At 41.2% G+C, this 20,265-nt stretch overlaps 1 protein-coding gene across 2 annotated transcripts in view; it reads left to right on the top strand.

Moving 5' to 3' along the window:
* The window catches only part of LOC124043770 (inactive dipeptidyl peptidase 10-like), a 340,940-nt gene that overhangs the window by 229,644 nt on the left and 91,031 nt on the right, over positions 1–20,265 (top strand). For both annotated transcript variants that reach the window (XM_046362710.1, XM_046362711.1), the window contains exons 6-9: positions 6,847–6,899; positions 7,246–7,327; positions 13,488–13,608; positions 19,214–19,368. In XM_046362710.1, coding sequence (XP_046218666.1) covers positions 6,847–6,899; positions 7,246–7,327; positions 13,488–13,608; positions 19,214–19,368 — 411 coding nt within the window. The remainder of the gene's footprint in view (positions 1–6,846; positions 6,900–7,245; positions 7,328–13,487; positions 13,609–19,213; positions 19,369–20,265) is intronic.

Here is a 20,265-nt window from a genome sequence, read left to right on the forward strand (position 1 = left end):
AGATATTGTCTATATGAATGCAACTGCCATTATATTGAAGCCATTAGCCCACTATGTTTTATTATGGTGATTGGTTTAGTGCACATCACTGCATTCTGTCTCAGAAAATAGGCAGGCCCTCTGGGGAGTATTCTAGATCTATGCTTTGCACTCGTTTTGTTTATAAAGCATTCCTGCATAAACCTCTGCTTTTACCTTACCTCGTCGTTAAATTACAGATTTATACACCTGATTGTTTTTTTACAATTATTTTTTACCTTACGTGTGGAATGACCTCTAGGGCACTTTAAAATAGGTGGAAATGGTGCCTCTAAGGCATTTCAGATGGCTGTTAGGGGACCTTTAAATCAGGAATGTGTCTGTTTTTAATGATTGTGTTTTGGTTTTCATGTACAGTGTCTTCAGAAAGTATTCATACCCCTTGACATATTCCACATTTTGTTGTATTACAGCCTGAAATCAAAATGGATTAAAACATATATATATATATATATCACCCATCTATACACATTACCCCAAAACAAATGTTTGCAAATGTATTGAAAATGAATTACAGAAATATATAATTTACTTACAGTACCAGTCAAAAGTTTGGACACACCTAATCATTCAAGGGTTTTTCTTTATTTGTACTATTTTCTACATTGTGGAATAATAGTGAAAACATCAAAATTCTGCAACAACATATATGGAATCATGTAGTAACCAAAAAAGATTTAAACAAATCTAAATGTATTTTATATTTAAAAGATTCTCCAAATTAGCCATGCTTTGTCTTGATGACAGCGTTGCACACTTGGCATTCTCTCAACCAGCTTCACCTGGAATGCTTTTCCAACAGTCTTGAAGGAGTTCCCACATATGCTGAGCACATGTTGGCTGCTTGTCCTTCACTCTGCAGTCCTAAACCATTTCAATTTAGTTAAGGTCGGGTGATTGTGGAGGCCAGGTCATCTAAGGCAGCACTCCATAACTCTCCTTCTTGGTCAAATAGGACTTACAAGGCCTGGAGGTGTTGGGTCATTGTCCTGTTGAAAATGATAATCCCACTAAGCACAAACTAAATGAGATGGCGTATCACTGCAGGATGCTGTGGTAGTCATGTAGGTTCAGTGTGCCTTGAATTATAAATACATCACAGACATGCTTCATGGTGGGAACCACACATGCGGAGATCATCCGTTCACATACTCTGTGTCTCACAAAGACACGGCGGTTGGAAACAAACATCTCAAATTTGAACTCATCAGACCAAAGGACAGATTTCCACCCTTCTAATGTCCATTGCTCGTGTTTCTTGGCCCAAGGAAGTTTCTTATTATTATTGGTGTCCTTTCGTAGTGGTTTCTTTGCAGCAGTTCGACCATGAAGGCCTGATTCACGCAGACTCCTCTGAACAGTTGATGTTGCGATGTGTCTGTTACTTGAACTCTGTGAAGTATTTATTTGGGCTGAAATTTCTGAGGCTGGTAACTCTAATGAACTTATCCTCTGCAGCAGAGGTATCTCTGGGTCTTCCTTTCCTGTGGAGGTCAGCATGAGTCAGTTTCATCATGTCGCTTGATGGTTTTTGCGACTGCACCTGAATAAACTTTCAAAGTTCTTGAAATTTTCCGTATTGACTGACCTTCATGTCTGAAAGTAATAATGACTGTCGTTTCTCTTTGCTCATTTCAGCTGTTCTTGCCATAATATGGACTTTTTATATTACCAAACAGGGTGTCACGTTCGTTATAAGGGTCAGACCAAGCTGCAGCGTGGTATGCGTACATTCTTATTTATTAAAAGAATGAACACTGAACAAACTAACAAAATATCAAAACAAACAATGAAGCTATACAAACGAGTACTGACAGGCAACTACACATAGACATACAAAACCCCAAGACATACAACACCCCTAGACATACAAAAACCCTAGACATAGAAAACTAGCGTACCCACCCTAATCACATCCTGACCTAACCAAAAAAATATAGAAAAACAGAGATATCTAAGGTCAGGGTGTGACAGTACCCCCCTCCCACAGACACACACACACACACACACAGGTGCGGACTCCCGACCGCAAACCTGAACCTATAGGGGAGTATCCGGGTGGGCTTCTACCCTTGGTGGTGACTCCGGTTCTGGATGCAGCTATGGAAGCTCCGGACTGTGGGTCATCTCTGGAGGCCCTGGACCATGGATCGTAGCCGGAGGCTCCAGACCGTGGATCGTCGCCAGAGGAACCGGACCATAGATCGTCGCAGGAGGCTCTGGACTGAGAACCCCTGCTGAATGCTCTGGACCGCCGACCGTCGCTGGAGGCTTCGGACTGCCGACCCTCGCTGGAGGCTTCGGACCGCCGACCGTTGCTGGAGGCTTCGGACTGCCGACCATCACTGGAGGCACCGGACCCGTGGATCATCACCGGAGGCTCTGAACTGGGAAGCAACACTGGAGGCTCTGGATTGCAGCTTGTCGCCGAAGACTCCGGACCATGGGCGGTCGCTAGAGTCTCCGGAACTTGGACCGTGGCTGGAGGCTCCGGACCGGGGACCGTCGCTGGAGGCTCAGGACCGGGGACCGTCTCAGGAGATTATGGACTGCGGACCATCTCAGGAGGTTCCGGACTACGTACAGTCGCTGGAGGCTCCGGACTGGGGACCGTCGCTGGAGGTTCCGGAACCTATGAAACGTCGCCGGAAGCTCAGGACTGAGAATTGTCTTGGTCCTTTGTTGGTGGGATCATCTGTCAGCTCTGGACAGGGAACTGTCGCTTAGTTATTAAAAGGAAGCTCTGGACTGGGAACAGTCGCCGGAAGTTCTGGACTGGGAACTGTCGCCGGGAGCTCTGGACTGGGAACTGTCGCCGGGAGCTCTGGACTGGGAACTGTCGCCGGGAGCTCTGGACTGGGAACTGTCACCGGAAGCTCTGGACTGTGGAGGTGAAATGGAGACCTGAAGTGTAATGCCGGCACTGGTGGTACCAGGCTGAAGACAAGCATTTCAGGCTGAGTGCGGGGAGCAGGCAAAGGGTGTACTGGACCATGGTCGAGAAGGAATGGGGAGCGGTCTGAGACGACCGGCAGGAGGAGAGTTACCCGACTTAGTCTGCGCGCAGTCCGAACAAGGCCACGAGAGTCGGCCACCAAAACTGTGGAGGTGCACTGGAGGCCTGGTGCATGGGACCGGTACAGGTGGCACAGGGCTGAAGAAACACACCTCAGGGCGAGTGCGGAGAGGAGGAACAGGACGGACCTGACTGGGGACACGCACTTGAAGGAGAGTGCGAGGAGCAGGAACAGGACACACCTGGCTGGAAAAGTGCACTTGAGGGAGAGTGCGAGGAGTTGGCACAGGACGCACTGAGTTGTGAAGGTACACTGGAGACCTGGTGTGTATAGCCGGCATCAATTGTTCCGGGAACTTTAACACACATTTCAGGACGAGTACAAGGAACTGGCACAGGTGGCATTGGACAACACGCTCCTCAGTGCGAATGCGGTGCATACTACGCCAAACCAACATCTCTCTCTCTTCACTCTCCTCCAATTTGATCAACAACTCCTCGAAGGTCTCTAACTTTCCCCTCCGTTCACGTTCCTCCAATTTGTCCAATAACTCCTCGACAGTCTCTGACTCACCCCTCAATGGTACCAAGAGACACAGACAAATAATCCTCAGAGCCTTACGTCGGGAGACACAGAGAGTATAGTCTTCGGAAGGGAGATCAATACTACAATCATACCTTACCGCAGATCATGAGCCGACTGCTCCATGTTCCCACCTCCTCAAAAATCTTGGGGTTTCTGTGGCCTACCTCCCCGACATCGTTGCTATCCTCTCATGCTCATTGGCCAGGATTTCCTTCCAAGTCCAGGATCCCTTCCCATCCAGGATCTCTTCCCAAGTCCAGGATACTTCCTGCTCCTGGGCACGCTGCTTGGTCCTTTGTTGGTGGGATCATCTGTCACGTTCGTTATGAGAATCAGACCAAGGCGCAGCGTGGTATGCGTACATTCTTAGTTATTAAAAGAATGAACACTGAACAAACTAACAAAATAACAAAACGTGACGCTATACAAACGAGTGCTGACAGGCAACTACACATAGAAATACAAAACCCCTAACAGAAATCCTCTAGTCTGTAGAGGGGAATAACAACACCCCTAGACATACAACAACAGCCTGAAGAACAAAAACAAAAACGAAACCTCACAGACATAAACAAGGAACCAAAAACGGAACCTAGACATACAAAACTAGAACGTAGAGAGAAGAGAGACCCACCAGCCGAATAGAATAGATAATAAATGACAAACACACCTTGACTGAACCAAAATATATCTAAGGTCAGGGCGTGACATAGAGAGAAGAGAGAGCGAGAGAGTGAGAGAGGGGAGGAGAGAGGGGATAAGAAAGAGGGAAAGAACCAGGGATATCTTCTGTATACCATCCTACATTGTCACAACACAACTGATGGCTCAAACACATTAAGAATGAAAGAAATTCCACAAATTAACTTTTCACAATACACACCTGTAAATTGAAATGCATTCCAGGTGACTACCTCATGACACTGTTTCAGAGAATGCCAAGAGTGAGCAAAGCTATCATCAAGACCAAGGGTGGCTACTTTGAAGAATCTCACATATAAAATATTTGTATATTTGTGATTTATTAAACACTTTTTTTATTGTTTTAATGTCTTCAATATTATTCTAAAATTTCACACGCCTGAGCAAATACATGTCACCTTTTGCACAGACTACAGCTGTGAATCTTTATTGGTAAAACTCAAAGAACTTTACACACCTTGATTGTACAATATTTGCACATTATTCTTAAAGAAATACTTCAAGCTCTTTCAAGTTGATTGTTGATTACATTTACATTTTAGTCATTTAGCAGACGCTCTTATCCAGAGCGACTTACAGTTATCATTTTCAAGTCTTGACATAGATTATCAAGATGATTTTAGTCAAAACTGTAACTAGGCCACTCAGGAATGTCTTCTTTTTCAGCAACTCCAGTGTATATTTGGCCTTTTGTTTTAAGTTATTGTCCTGCTAAAAGGGGAACTTGTCTCCCAGTGCCTGTTGAAAAGTAGACTGAACAAGGTTTTCCTCTAGGATTTTGCCTGTGCTTAGCTCTATTCGGTTTCTACTCATCCTAAAAATCTCCGTAGTCCTTGCTGATAACCAGCATACCCATAACATGATGCACCCACCACCATTGTTGAAAACATGAATTGTGGGGCCTCCCGAGTGGTGCAGCGGTATAAGGAACTGCATCGCAGTGTTGTGGCTTCCCTAAAATCTGAGGCTGTGTCACAATTGGCCATGACCGGGAGTCCCATCATCGTGCTTTAGCGACTCCGTTTGGCGCCTGCAAGCTGACTTCGGTCGTCAGTTGAACGGTCGTCAGTTGAACGGTGCAGCTGGCTTCCGGGTTAAGCGAGTGGTTGTTAAGGACCGCGGTTTGGCGGGTCATGTTTCGGACGACGCATGACTCGACCTTCGCCTCTTCCGAGCCCATTGGGGAGTTACAGCGTTGAGAAGATTGTATTCACGAAATTGTGAATACAGTGGTACTCATTTCAATTTGTTGGATTTCCCCAAACATAACTGTTTGTATTCAGGACATAAAGTATGTTTCTTTGCCATATTTTTGTAGTTTTACTTTAGTGCCTTTATTGCAAACAGAATGCAGGTTTTGGAAATGTGTTTTATTCTGTAGAGGCTTCCTTCTTTTCGCTATGTCATTTAGATTAGTATTGTGGAGTAACTACAATGTTGTTGAACCATCCACATTTTTTGCCTATCACAGCCATTATACTCTCTTAACTGTTGTAAAGTCACCATTGGTCTCATGGTGAAATCCCTGGGTGTTTTTCTTTGTTTCCGGCAACTGAGTTAGGACGGACGCGGGTCTCTTTGTAGTTACTGTGTGTATTGATGCACCATCCAAAGTGTAATTAATAACTTGACCATGCTCAAAGGGATAGTCAATGTTTATTCTTTATCTTTTTACCCGTCTACCAATAGGTACCCTTCTTTGCGAGGCATTGGTGTACAGAGATGAGGTAGTCATTCAAAAATCATGTTAACCACTATTATTGCTCACGGAGTAAGTCCATGCAACTTATTATATGACATGTTTACTCCTGAACTTATTTAGGCTTGCCATAACAAAGGGTTTAAATACTTATTGACTCAAGACATTTCAGCTTTTCATTTTTTATTCATTTGTAAACATTAAGAAAAGATCCTTTTTGACATTTTGGGGTATTGTGTTTAGGCCAGTGACACAAAATCTCAATTGAATACATTTTAAATTCAGGCTGTAACACAACAAAATGAGATAAAAGTATTTCTCTGCACAGTTTGCAATGCATTTGCCATACAGTACAATAACACTCCTGTCAGATAATGTTTCTTGGTCTATATTTGAACTATGTGGAGCATGTCATCATTATGAAACACTGCAACATTGAGGCTGTTTCCTTCCCCGTGTACGGTCTGAATGCTATTATCATGTAAGGCACAGCTTCTCTAGGGGAATCCAGACAGATTTACTCACACTCCAGACCATTTGGATTCTCTCTCTCTCAGGCTTTCAGACCCGAAGTCATGGGGGTTCCATGATCGGTTTCTCAGATGGAATTAAAATGTCTCATCTCGCAGCTGTCAACCATGCAAATCACATTGTCCACATAATCTATTTGTGAAAACAGCTACTGGTCTATTCTATTTGATGCCTTTCTCTGCCTGTTTTTATGATGTTTTTATCAGCCAAACTGCCTCCATCGTTAATGTTTTGTTCAGTAATCTCCTCTTTCTTTTCTCTCTTTTGTTCTAGGTTTACCGGCATTCATACATGGCCTCATATAGCATTTATAACATTCACACAAGGTATGTTTCATGTGCTTGTTTAACATGCGTTTGTCTACTTGTCAAGACAATCTCTTCTAAGGCAGTTTAGCTCAGGTGGATGCTAAGAGTCTGGTGAATCCACAACAAACAATGAAATTCAATATTTTGTCAGTCATGACCTTTTAAATGTCAATATTTATGATAAAACATTGTTTTGAAGTGGGCTTTTTTACATTGTACCTCATCGTCATTTAGCAGATGCTCTCATCCAGAGCGACTTACAGTTAGAGTTACCAGTGTATCTGGATGTTAAAGGTGTATCAATGTAAATGCCTTCCACTGCTCTATGTAGCAGTCTTACTGGTTACTTACTGTTGTTTTTCAGGGAGGTATGGGAGTTGGACCCGCCGGAGGTGCTTAACTCTGTTCTGCAGTACGCTGAATGGGGAGTGCAGGGCCAGCAACTGGTAAGTCAAAAATGAGCGGCCACTTCTACATGGAACCCTCCCATATCACACCTGTTACCATTGGGAATAATGCAACAGGCATATTTTGTGATTTTTCATGTGCCCGGAAGAAGGGTGGTTAAAGTCACAGTCCTATATCACATTCCTTTTGAATATTACTCCAACTAGGAAGTTTGCATTATTTAGTGCTTTATTCAGGTTAGCTGGAAAGTAGAGCCTTGCAGTAGTCTAATCTAGAAATGACAAAAGCATGCATACATTGTTCTGCCAAATTTTTGGACGGAAAGTTTCAGATTTTTGCGATGTTACGAAGATGCAAAAAAGCTGTCCTTGAACTATACTTGATATGTTCGTCAAAAGAGATCAGGGTCGAGAGTAACGCTGAGGTCCTTCACAGTTTTATTTGAGATGATTGTACAACCATCAAGATTAATTGTCAGATCCAACAGAATATCTCTTTGTTTCTTGGGAGCTAGAACTAGCGTCTCTGTTTTGTCCGAGTTTAAAAGTCAAACAATTGCTGCCATCCACTTCCTTATGTCTGAAGCACAGGCTTCAAGGGAGGGCAATTTTGGGGATTCACCATGTTTCATTGAAATGTACAGGTGTGTGTCATCCGCATAGCAGTGAAAGTTGACATTCCGAATGACATCACCAAGAGGTAAAATATATAATGAAAACAATAGTGGTCTAAAACGGAACCTTGAGGAACATCAACATTACAGTTGATTTGTCAGAAGTCTCCATTCACAGAGACAAACTGATATCTTTCCGACAGATAAGCTCTAAACCAAGCCAGAACTTGTCCGTGTAGACCAATTTGGGTTTCCAATCTCTCCAAATGAATGTGCTGATCAATGGTATCAAAGCAGCACTAAGGTCTAGGTGCACGAGGACAGATGCAGAGCCTCGGTCTGACGCCATTAAAAGGTCATTTACCACCTTCACAAGTGCAGTCTCAGTGCTATGATGGAGTCCAAAACCAGACTGAAGAATTCCGTATACATTGTTCTTCTTCAGGAAGGCAGTGAGTTGCTGCGCAACAGCTTGGATTTCTTTTGAGAGGAATGGGATATTCGATACAGGCCGATAGTTTTTTATATTTTCTGGGTCAATATTTGTCTTTTTCAAGAGAGGTTTTATTACTGCCACTTTTAGTGAGTTTGGTACACATCCGGTGGATAGGGAGTCATTTATTATATTCAACATAGGAGAGTCAAGCACAGGAAGCAGCTCCTTCAGTAGTTTAGTTGGAATAGGCTCCAGTATGCAGCTTGAAGGTTTAGATGCATTTAACGGTAAGGTCTACACTTGTTGTATTCAGCGCACGTGATAAATAAATCTTTATTTGATTGGGTTGATAGTCGGTAGACCCAGGTTTGAGTTACAGGTGGGACTACCCCCCGAACTTGCAATATTCTGCATTTACATACCCCAGTGTTGAAAGTAACTGTAATAGTAGTCCTAGCCTACTGTGGGTTATGTCACCTATTTGTTTGGAAGTTTTTGGGTACTGCTTGAATAAACTACAAATAAGTTGCTTTAACAAGTGTTGCCCGTGGCCTGAAATGTATGTGCAAAGGAATAGGACAGGTTGCTTTGCCCAGGATCAACAGTTTTTTAAAATCTTTTTGATTGTATATTTTTTGAAATGCTGTTATTTCTTTGTTTAGCCTATGGGGGGATTTACACCCGTAGGATTTTCCCCCTCTTCCACGTGTAATTGCTTTGTTCGACTTAATTGTTCTCCAATTTAATCCCTGCATGGAGTGCATTCTGAACTTTTAATTAGACGGTGTTTTGATTATGTTGCGGTTGAAAGTGAATCATGTTTCTCATTAAAGTGGCAACAGTAGAGTATGCCTGTTGTCTGCTAGTGCATCCCTGTCATGTTTGTCTTTCTTACATGAACATTTATGTTCGAGTTAATTAAAATGTAAAGCCGGAATGCATAGATAATATCCACTCCGTCTCCTGTGTTGGCTTTGAAGGTCTACCAAGTTACCTGGCCTTTAAAACATTTGCATCAAAGTATTACTTTGATCCTTTTAGTCACAGAACGATGTTGTGGACATACAAACACGTTGCCAGCTTTCAGTCAGATTATTCGAGAACATCATATTTGATTAACATGACAATCAGTAGTGACATGCCAAGCGCACCTGAAACTACCTGCACTAATGTGACATTCAGTATGCCATGTAAATGTGGACCATTTCTTCTAAGCCTGAATATTTCTCTCAAATCTGCTCATTTTCTAGTGCTTTGTGGTGAATCCACGGAGCAGGATTAACCACAGTGCCAAGATGGCAAACTCGCTGGGCAGTGGTCGTAGTGGCAGCAGGGTCCTTCTACCCCAGCCCCATCTCATTTGGAAGGCTTCTTTGAACTTCTTTGTACAGCTGCTCAGACACTGTTCTGGTGGGCTCATCTGTATTGGATCTCACTTCTGACACCAAATGTTATGTTGGGTGTCATGTGGAATTCAAAGCCGGTACCATCCATTTGGATGGTGGTCGCACAATTGTAACTATACACGGCTTTGTGAAAGGCCGGCCTAAATCCAGCTATCAAAGCACGGCATTCTAAGCAGGTTGATTTGGAATGTCAAATGACTCTCGCATTGTACTCCAGTTCATTTTCAAAATAGAGAATAATTCAAACTAGATGATAATAGCTTTTAATTTGTTTGCTTTAGACAGATGGGGCACTGTTTGTGGACAGCTAACAGGTTTAAGTATTAGAGGTTTCTTGTCTGCAATTGTAACATTTGGTGTGGTTATTTAGGCATAAATCAAACTCACCTCCGTTAGAGGGCCATTACGGTGATGAGAGGTGAGGCAGACAGATATGCAGGCATTCGGGGCTTTCGAGTCGCATAAGCGTCATCGTTAGCCACAATTTTATCTTATAAATACATGACACTGCTAGTATATATTGGATAGGATGCCAGTTCTGTGAGTTGTTTTGTTGTGTAGACTAGATATTGCATTGACAGCATCCTTAAAGAGAACTAGCTATCAACACAAACTCAAGCCCAAAACACAAAACATACATAGAAATGTTATGATAACACTTCCTATTTCCAGACTGAAAATCCTACCCGTCTTATTGGACAGCTAGTTTCAGTCTTTAGTGAAGCAGATCAAATCAAATTGTATTGGCCACATACACATACTTAGCAGATGTTATTGCAGGTGTAGCAAAATGCTTGTGTTCCTAGTTCCAACAGTGCAATAATACCTAACAATTGACAACAATACAAACACATCTAAAAGTGAAATAATGGAATTAATAAGAAATATATCAATATTAGCTCGAGCAATGTCGAAGTAGCATTGACTAAAATACATTAGAATATAATAAAGTATATACATATGAGATGAGTTAAGCAGTATGTTAACATTATTTGTGTTGACAATCAGCGACATGGAGGTGTTGTTTCCTAACGTCACCACCTGGGGGCAGCCCGTCAGAAGTCCAGGACCCAGTTGCACAGGACGGGGGTTCAGACGCAGGACCCCAAGCTTAATGTTGAGCTTGGAGGGTACTATAGTGTTGAGCTATAGTCAATGAACAGCATTCTTACATAGGTATTCATCTTGTCCAGATGGGATAGGGCAGTGTGCAGTGCGATGGCAATTCCATCATCTGTGGATCTATTGGGGCGGTAAAGCAAATTGAAGTGGGTCTAGGATGTCAGGTAAGGTAGAGGTGATATCATCCTTAACTAGCCTCTCAAAGCACTTCATGATGATAAAAGTGATTGCTACAATAGTCATTCAGTTCAGTTACCTTTGCTTTCTTGGGTACAGGGACAATGGTGGACATCTTGAAGCAAGTGGGGTCAGCAGTCTGGGATAGGGAGAGATTCAATATGTCTGTAAACACTCCAGCCAGCTGATCTGCGCATGCTCTGAGGACGCGGCTAGGGATGCCATCTGGGCTGACAGCCTTGCGAGGGTTAACACGCTTAAATGTCTTAGTCACGTTGGCCACGGAGAAGGAGAGCTCATAGTCCTTGGTAGTGGGTCATGTCGGTGGCACTGTGTTATGCTCAAAGCAGGCGAAGAAGCTGTTTAGCTTTTCCGGGAGCAAGACGTCGGTGTCCGCAACGTGGCTGGTTTTCCATTTGTAGTCCGTGATTGTCTGTAGACCCTGCCACATATGTCTTGTGTCTGAGCCGTTGAATTGCAACTACAGTTTGTCTCTTTACTTGCCTGTTTTATTGCCTTACGGAGAGAATAACTACACTATTTGTATTCGGCCATATTCCCAGTCACCTTGCCATGGTTAAATGCGTTGGTTTGCGCTTTCAGTTTTGTGCAAATGCTGCCATCTATCCACATTTTCTGGTTTGGTTAGGTTTTAATAGTCACAGTGGGTACAACATCTCCTATATACTTCCTGATGAACTCAGTCACCGTATCCATGTATTCATCGATGTATATTGATGGTACATTGATGTTGAAACGGTTCAAGACATTTCTGTTTTAAAGCAGCTCTTTTTGCTGAATCCTATACCACACACACTGCCTTCTGGAGCGATTTAGGCAGGCTGCCTCTACTCAATGCCTTTGATATAACAGCGGGGCTTGTAAAGCCTGAGACGGGTCAGCTCAGCTCAGCTCCGTGACCGAGTGACTACATAACGGTGCTTTATGTAAGTCTGGCTGATGCAGACAGCTGGTTGACCTGGAAACGTTTGTTGGTTCTGGGGAAAAAAATACATTTGAGGATAAGGAGTTGGTTGATCATTTCAACACAGGTCTATGTAACACAGATCATTTACGTTGCTAATGGAATCGGACATTAGGTTTCTAGAATTTCTCTGGACATGGTGATTCCAGGGCTCTTCAACCACATCCATTCAGGGAATGAGATTTGAATAAGACTTGAATTGAAAATGTGTTATTATTTCCCCCTTTTTGTGAATTTCAATATATCTGCTAAGTTGGGTATGTTGAAAAGGATGTTTCCTAGGCCTTGTATTTACTCTGTGACATTATAGGGGTCTGGATATACAATATTCGTCTTTCACTCTCTGTGTTCAAAATTTGTCAAAAGTTGATATTTGATTGACTTTCACATTTCAGACCTGTAGAGGAAATGCCAAATTGAAATGTTAAATGAAATGTGAAATTTATTTAACCGTATTTATTTAACCTATTTAACTAGTCAAGTCAGTTAAGAACAAATTCTTATTTTACAATGACAGCCTATGCCCACCAAACCCTCCCCTAACCAATTGTGCGCCGCCCTATCATGGCCAGTTGTGATCCAGCCCGGGATCGAACCAAGGTCTGTAGTGACACCTCTTGCACTGAGATACAGTGCCTTAGACTGCTGCATCACTCGGGAGCCACTAATGTCAGTGATTACATTTCTGATCTCCTTGTGTGTCTTTGTGCCCACAGATCTATCAGTCTCAGGAAATCCCATGCTGAAAATATGAAATTCACTACTTTTATTGATCGGCTTGCTCTGCCCTCATATTTAGCCTCGCATAGTGTAACATGTTATTATCAGGACAACCAGGGCTTAAAGTTGAACACTATTTGACATAAACAGTTCCATTTATGAATTTTATTGACAAATTCCAATTGAAAAAAAGGTCCACCGAGCAAAATCCTGATTTAAAAAAATATATATATTTATAAGAATGCTGTAAGTACAGAAATTATTTTTGCAGTAAGAAATGAATATCCAAATAGTCAGTGACAACTTTGTGGAGTTTGGAGTTTGTGACAGGAACTATGTGAGCTTATTACAGTATTAAAAAAACACTATATTCTGGGATTTCCTATGACTAATGGAGAAGAACCTCTTACCTCCTAACGACTCTTTGTGTCTCAGCTTTTCACATTTTGTAGCTCAAACCGTTCAAACTTTACAGACATTTTTTTGGGGTGAGAAGAAGCGTTTCACAAACAGCGCTCTAGCTCAGCCCCCCGTTAATCACACAGACTAATGGTCGGCATCAACGGATGCAGAGGAAATGGACAAATCCCCAAAAATCCAGAAATCTGTAGCTCCAACACACAATGTTCAAAATGGGTTAGAAGTCCAAAACGCACTGGTGTCAGTCACGGTGGGACTGTTGGAAGATGGAATGTGATATTTCAGTGATGACTCTCCTTGTGTGTCCTTGTGCACACAGATCTACATATTTGAGAACAATATTTACTACCAATCAGATGTGAAGAGCAACTCACTCAGACTGACATCTTCGGGAAAGGAAGGGGTCATCTTCAATGGGATTGCTGACTGGCTGTACGAAGGTGGGTATTACCATTTACTTAAATAGACTGTGAAGCTAAAGTCCTTTTAGAAATGTGGCAGGTGTTCCCCAAAGTTGTCGACAAGTTATTAGGCTATTGTAACGACGTTCGTCTGTTGTAAGAAGAGAGTCAGACCGAAATGCAGCGTGTAGGTTACTCATGACTTTTAATGAATGAAAACGGTACATGAAATAACTGAAATACGAAAACAACAAACGTAACGTGAAACTAATTACAGCCTATCTGGTGACTACTACACAGAGACAGGTACAAACACCCACAAAATACAAAGCGAAAGTCAGGCTGTCTAAATACGGTTCTCAATCAGAGACAACGACAAGCACCTGACTCTGATTGAGAATCGCCTCAGGCAGCCAAGCTTAACTAGACACACCCCTAATCAGCCGCAATCCCAAATAATACAAACCCCAATACGAATACAACATATAAACCCATCTCACACCCTGGCCTACCCAAACATATAACAAAAACACAAAATACAATGACCAAGGCATGACAGCTATTTGCTGTATTGCAAAAATATATATGTAATTGTGTTTGGTTGCCAACACATCTAAATATCAACATTTGAAGGAGATGTATATTTTTTTGCCACTGACTTAGTCTGGCTTTAATTCCAATTTGCATGCATATTAATAATTGATATGTTGGATTCACATCTACATCTCAACCAAAAATCTAAGTTGAAGAATAGGACTAAATCAAATAAGACTTTATTCTAAGTGCATTTAAAGTTTGATTTAATTTGGTTGAGAGTGATACTTGAATCCAACATCCAACAATTATTAATTTGAGGACAAAATGTAACTAACCAAGCAGAAAATACATCTACTTCATATGCTGATATTTGGTTGAGTTGGCAATCAAACACAATTCAAGATCCAGTTTGTGTACAAATTAATACTTTATATCCCAAACAAAAAAAGGTGTTAAGGAATAGGAATACATCTAATCTAATCAAATTCAAAATGTACTTCAAATATTTGATATTATTTAGTCCTATTCTGTAAATTAGATGTTTGGTTGAGATGGAGACATGAATCCAACATATCATGATTCACTTGAAGATTACATTTAAAACCCTAGGTCTACATGGGAAGTTGACATACACCTCAGCCAAATACATTTAAACTCAGTTTTTCACAATTTCTGACATTTAATCCGAGCAAAAATTAAATTTCTTAGGTCAGTTAGGATCACCGCTTTGTCTTAAGAATGTGAAATGTCAGAACAATAGTAGAGAGAATTATTTATTTCAGCTTTTATTTCTTTCATCGCATTCCCAGTGGGTCAGAAGTTTACATACACTAAATTAGTATTTGGTAGCATTGCCATTAAATTGTTTAACTTGGGTCAAATGTTTCGGGTAGCCTTTCACTAGCTTCCCCACAATAAATTGGGTGAATTTTGGCCCATTCCTCCTGACAGAGCTGGTGTACCTGAGTCAGGTTTGTAGGCCTCCTTGCTCACACACACTTTTTCAGTTCAACCCACATTGTTCTATGGGATTGAGGTCAGGACTTTGTGATGGCCACTCCAATACATTGACTTTGTTGTCCTTAAGCCATTTTTCCATAACTTTCGAAGAATGCTTGGGGTCATTGTCCATTTGGAAGACCTATTTGCGACCAAGCTTTAACTTCCTGACTGATGTTTTGAGATACTGCTTCAATATATCCATATCATTTTCACTCCTCATGATGCCATCTATTTCGTGTAGTGCACCAGTCCCTCCTGCAGCAAAGCACCCCCACAACGTGATGCTGCCACCCCCACAACGTGCTTCACGGTTGGGATGGTGCTCTTCTGCTTGCAAGCCTCCCCCTTTTTCCTCCAAACATAACAAAGGTCATTATGGTCAAGCAGTTCTATTTTTATTTCATCTGTCTGTTTTTTATGGCAGTTTTGGAGCAGTGACTTCTTCTTTGCTGAGCGGCCTTTCAGGTTACGTCGATATAGCACTAGTTTTACTTTGGATATAGACACTTTTGTAGCTCTTTCTTCCAACATCTTCACAAGGTCCTTTGCTGTTGTTCTGGGATTTATTTGCACTTTTCGAAACAAAATACATTCATCTCTAGGAGAGAACGCGTCTCCTCCCTGAGTGGTATGACCGCTGTGTGGTCCCATGGTGTTTATGCTTGCGTACTATTGTTTGTACAGATGAACGTGGTACCTTCAGACGTTTCAAAATTGCTCCCAAGGTTGAACCAGACTTGTGGAGGTCTACATTTCTTGGCTGATTTCTTTTGATTTTCCCATGATGTCAAGCAAAGAGGCACTGCGTTTGAAGGTACGCCTTGAAATACCTCCACAGTTACACCTCCAATTGACTCAATTTATGTCAATTAGCCTGTCAAAAGCTTCTACAGCTGTTAAAAGGCACAGTCAACTTTGTGTATGTAAACTTCTGACCCCTGGAATTGTGATACATTGAATTATAAGTGACATTATCTGTCTGTAAACAATTGTTGGAAAAATGACTTGTGTCATGCACAAAGTAGATGTCCTAACCGACTTGCCAAAACTATAGTTTCTTAACAAGAAATTTGTGGAGTGGTTGAAAAACTAGTTTTAATGACTCCAACCTAAGTGTATACATCCGACTTCAGCTGTATGTATTGTCTATTTTTTGTTGAACGCTGGGTTGAATTGAAACAACAGATGTTGATGTCTTTGCAAATGCTATAAGGCCTAAATAGTATAATTGATATATGACTGATGTATGGTTAAATTTGGTTATGGTTATATTTAATGTCTTCTGTTAAACCTACCCTTTGGAATGACTTCGATAGCAACAGTGAATATATTTAGTTATTAAATATAATTCTCACGACTGCACATTGGTAGTAGTCAGTGACAAATATCAAAGCTGGGCTTGATTAAAACCCTGGATGGGAGACCAATTCAATTGCTTTAGATAGATCAAGTTTCCAGTAGGAGGTGCTGCCCAGCCTATAGCTTTTTGTCTTATAGTGGATATAACGTTGAAGATCTGGCGTTGTTTCAAAGGTACAAATTCAACATATTTTATACAAGGTTTGTATATGTTGAAAACTGGTTACAATAGCTTGGTTTCCCATCCAACTGGCGACGGATTTCATGCAAAAAAATCGAAAATCCGCATAAACACCTAATTAAAAATTCACCATAGCTACAATAGTGTCAATAGTATTTCATGTAACTCCAGATATTTGTGACTGTGTAAACACAGTGGAGTGATTTTCAGCTATTCCAACATCTCATGTTTTCCTGATGATGTCAAATTAGTCAAAGTGGGGGAGTCAAACTGCACCTTCGAATACATTTTCCAATTTCTCTTCACTGCACAATCGGTAGATTAATTCAATTCTAAATTAGTGCCAAATACCTTTTTTTTTTGAAAGTATTCAATATGAATGTGATCAAATAGCAGATTTGAATAGGGAAGAGTTTATTAAGTTTAGGAGAAAGACATTTCATCATGTTACTCAGGAGTGTTGGGATTATTAATTGAAAAGATATTAACGCATTACTTTACAATATTACTTTGTGAGGAAAGTAACACATTAAATGACTAGTTTTAAAACTTTGCGTTACTTTCATGAAAAAAAACTCAATCTCTCCGTTCTACCAAAGGCTACTTACTAACTCAGGTTAGATCACTAGTTTCTCCTTTCATCAGTGGCTCTGCTTTCCTGTGCTAGTCTACAGGTGCTGTGCTTTATATGGGCTGCTTAATTAGCCACATATATGGTAAGCCAAACATCTGTATATCTTTCTCTTGAACATCTTTCTCTTGAGCCAACAGTTCTGGTTATAGACAGCATGTATATGGACCCATTAAGATGTACTTTATATAGGGCACACTTCACACTAGACGGGATAGCCATCTATGGGCTTTGCTGTCACAGAAGCATTCAATGGCAAAGATCAGAGGTGCTCCCTCCATGCATTTCTATGGACAGTAGCTGCTTTGACATTCCTCCAAACAGCCTTTCTCCGCTCTCTCTAAATGAGGAAATTAATCGAGTTCGGATCATGGAAACACACGGCCGGCAGAGATATGACTCTGAAAGTAACGCAAGCGTTGTCTGACAAAGTAACTGTAATAATAATACCCAATTTGAAAAAGTAACATGTTACTTTACTCAGTTACTCATAAAAGTAATCTGATTATGTAACGCCCCAACACTGCTCAGGAGAAACACAATTATACACTGATTTTGGAAGTGTTTCTGCAAGCATTCACTTTAACTGTACAATTGCATATATTGTTTCTTCATTATTCCATGTACCTTTGTGTGAGAAATTATCATTGTCATTCTATGTTGTGTGGGGTTTTTTGCCTTTAAATGGACATTTAGGGCCAAGTTTGCACCTGTTCTTGCCCCACAAATACGTAAAACACCAAAAGCAAACGCAAAACATGAGATCGTGTTTATTTAGCGTTTACCTTTATTTTACCTTTTTGTTATTTCATCAGTGTTTTAAAAGCCTTTTGAAGGTGCAAAATAAACTTGGCCCGTAGCCTATTTAAGTTCAAAAGCTTCATCTGATACGGTGTGTTACTTATTGGTTTCCTATAACTATACCTCTGGGAAAACAATTGATATTATTTTATGTTTATGAACTACACTTTTTTCCTGCATAAACTATGTGATTTTCATGGTAATATGACAGTCTCTATGACAACCTATTATTCCTTCATCTCTCTCTCTTGTAACAGCGTTCGTCTGTTGAATGAAGAGAGTCGGACCGAAATGCAGCGTGTAGGTTACTCATGACTTTAATGAACAGAATCGCGGTACATGAAATAACTGAAATACTAAATTCAAAAACAACAGAACGGAACGTGAAACTTATTACAGCCTATCTGGTGACTACAACACAGAGACAGGAACAAACACCCACAAAATACAAAGCGAACTCAGGCTACCTAAATACGGTTCCCAATCAGAGACAACGATAAGCACCTGACTCTAATTGAGAATCGCCTCATGCAGCCAAGCCTATACCACACCCCTAATCAGCCGCGATCCCAAATAATACAAACCCCAATACGAAACACAACATATAAACCCATGTCACACCATGGCCTACCCAAACATGTAACAAAAACACAAAATACAATGACCAAGGCGTGACATCTCTCTCTCTCTCTCTCTCTCTCTCTCTCTCTCTCTCTCTCTCTCTCTCTCTCTCTCTCTCCCTCTCTCTCTCTCTGATCATCTATTTTGAGATATGCACATGCCTCTTCAGACCTAATTCAGACCTAATTAACATCTGAATTGTGTGACCTTACGCTATCACAGACCCTTGAGTACCGTTAACTGCACTCGAACATCATGCTTGCGAACATCATACTTGAGTGCCGCTGTATTTCTGAATACACTCTGGATATATGTCCTTCTTATATGAAACAGTACATATTAAAAGTTAGACTGTGCTTAAGGACATATGTTAATATCAACTATTATCTAAAAATCCATTCTCACACTAAATGTCCATGTACTGTAACATATTAATACAACCATATGTGGCCATATAAAAACATGTATAGAGATCTCTAATGTATTTATGTATTCCTTATGTCTTTCTACAGAGGAGATTCTCCAGTCCCATGTGGCACACTGGTGGTCACCCGATGGAGAGAGATTGGCCTTTCTGGTTCTCAATGACACTCTGGTGCCAAATATGGCCCTTCCTCGCTTCACTGGGTCTTCATACCCCAAGGGAAAGCAATACCCCTACCCTAAGGTAAGTAATAGCCTTAATCTGAGATGATGTATATTACATTGTCTGCTGCCACCCACCGAGCTAGCTCAATAGGTGGAATGAAAAATGGTCCTTACTCCAAGATACTGTAGCTCTGACTAGTCTGAGAAAGGGATATTGACTATATCTCTAGTCTTCATACAATCAAAACCAAAATCTGTGTTTCGGGAGTAAGACAAATCAATATTCCTCTTGAGATTTTAGAAAGCACACTTAGATATTTGTACTTGACTTATTTACAGTGTAAAACACAAACCTATAATTTATCATTATAATTTAAAACGTATATCAAGCGGCGATGACAAAATATTACTTCAATGTACAGTAAGATCCATCCAAAAAGTGTCCCTTTCCTGCAGCAATTAAGACTAAAACTCCCCACCAAATAGATGTCTGTTTTTTTCCCCAGATCCTGGATGCATCCCAATTTACACCCCTTCCCCAATAAGGTGCACTACTTTTTACCAAAGCCCTACGGGCCTCAGTCAAAAGTAGAGCCCTATAAAGGGAATAGATTACAATTTCTTTTGACAGTGATAATTAGATAACAGTGGACACCTAAGCGATCCCTCCTCCTGGTTTACGTGTGCCTCTCGCAGCACAGCCCTGTGGCCCAGTGTGAGGCCAATCCGGCCCTGTGTTCTTGGCCCAAGGTTAAACTAGAAGCGGCAGAATCCATACCGAGGGTGAGAACCAGTAGAGCTTGGCATATGGCATTTAGGGTTGAGTACCAACAGAAAATGCCACACTGAATGTAGAAAAAGCACCGCTACTCTATTAGTGAGGTTTGGCATTAGAAAAGGTCAATACGATACTGTCTCTATGATTAGTCTCTATGGGGTCTGGTACATGTCTTCATGCAATGTTCAAAAGCCAACC

The sequence above is a fragment of the Oncorhynchus gorbuscha genome, linkage group LG09 (genome assembly GCF_021184085.1).
Source record: "Oncorhynchus gorbuscha isolate QuinsamMale2020 ecotype Even-year linkage group LG09, OgorEven_v1.0, whole genome shotgun sequence".
Lineage (NCBI taxonomy): Eukaryota > Metazoa > Chordata > Actinopteri > Salmoniformes > Salmonidae > Oncorhynchus > Oncorhynchus gorbuscha.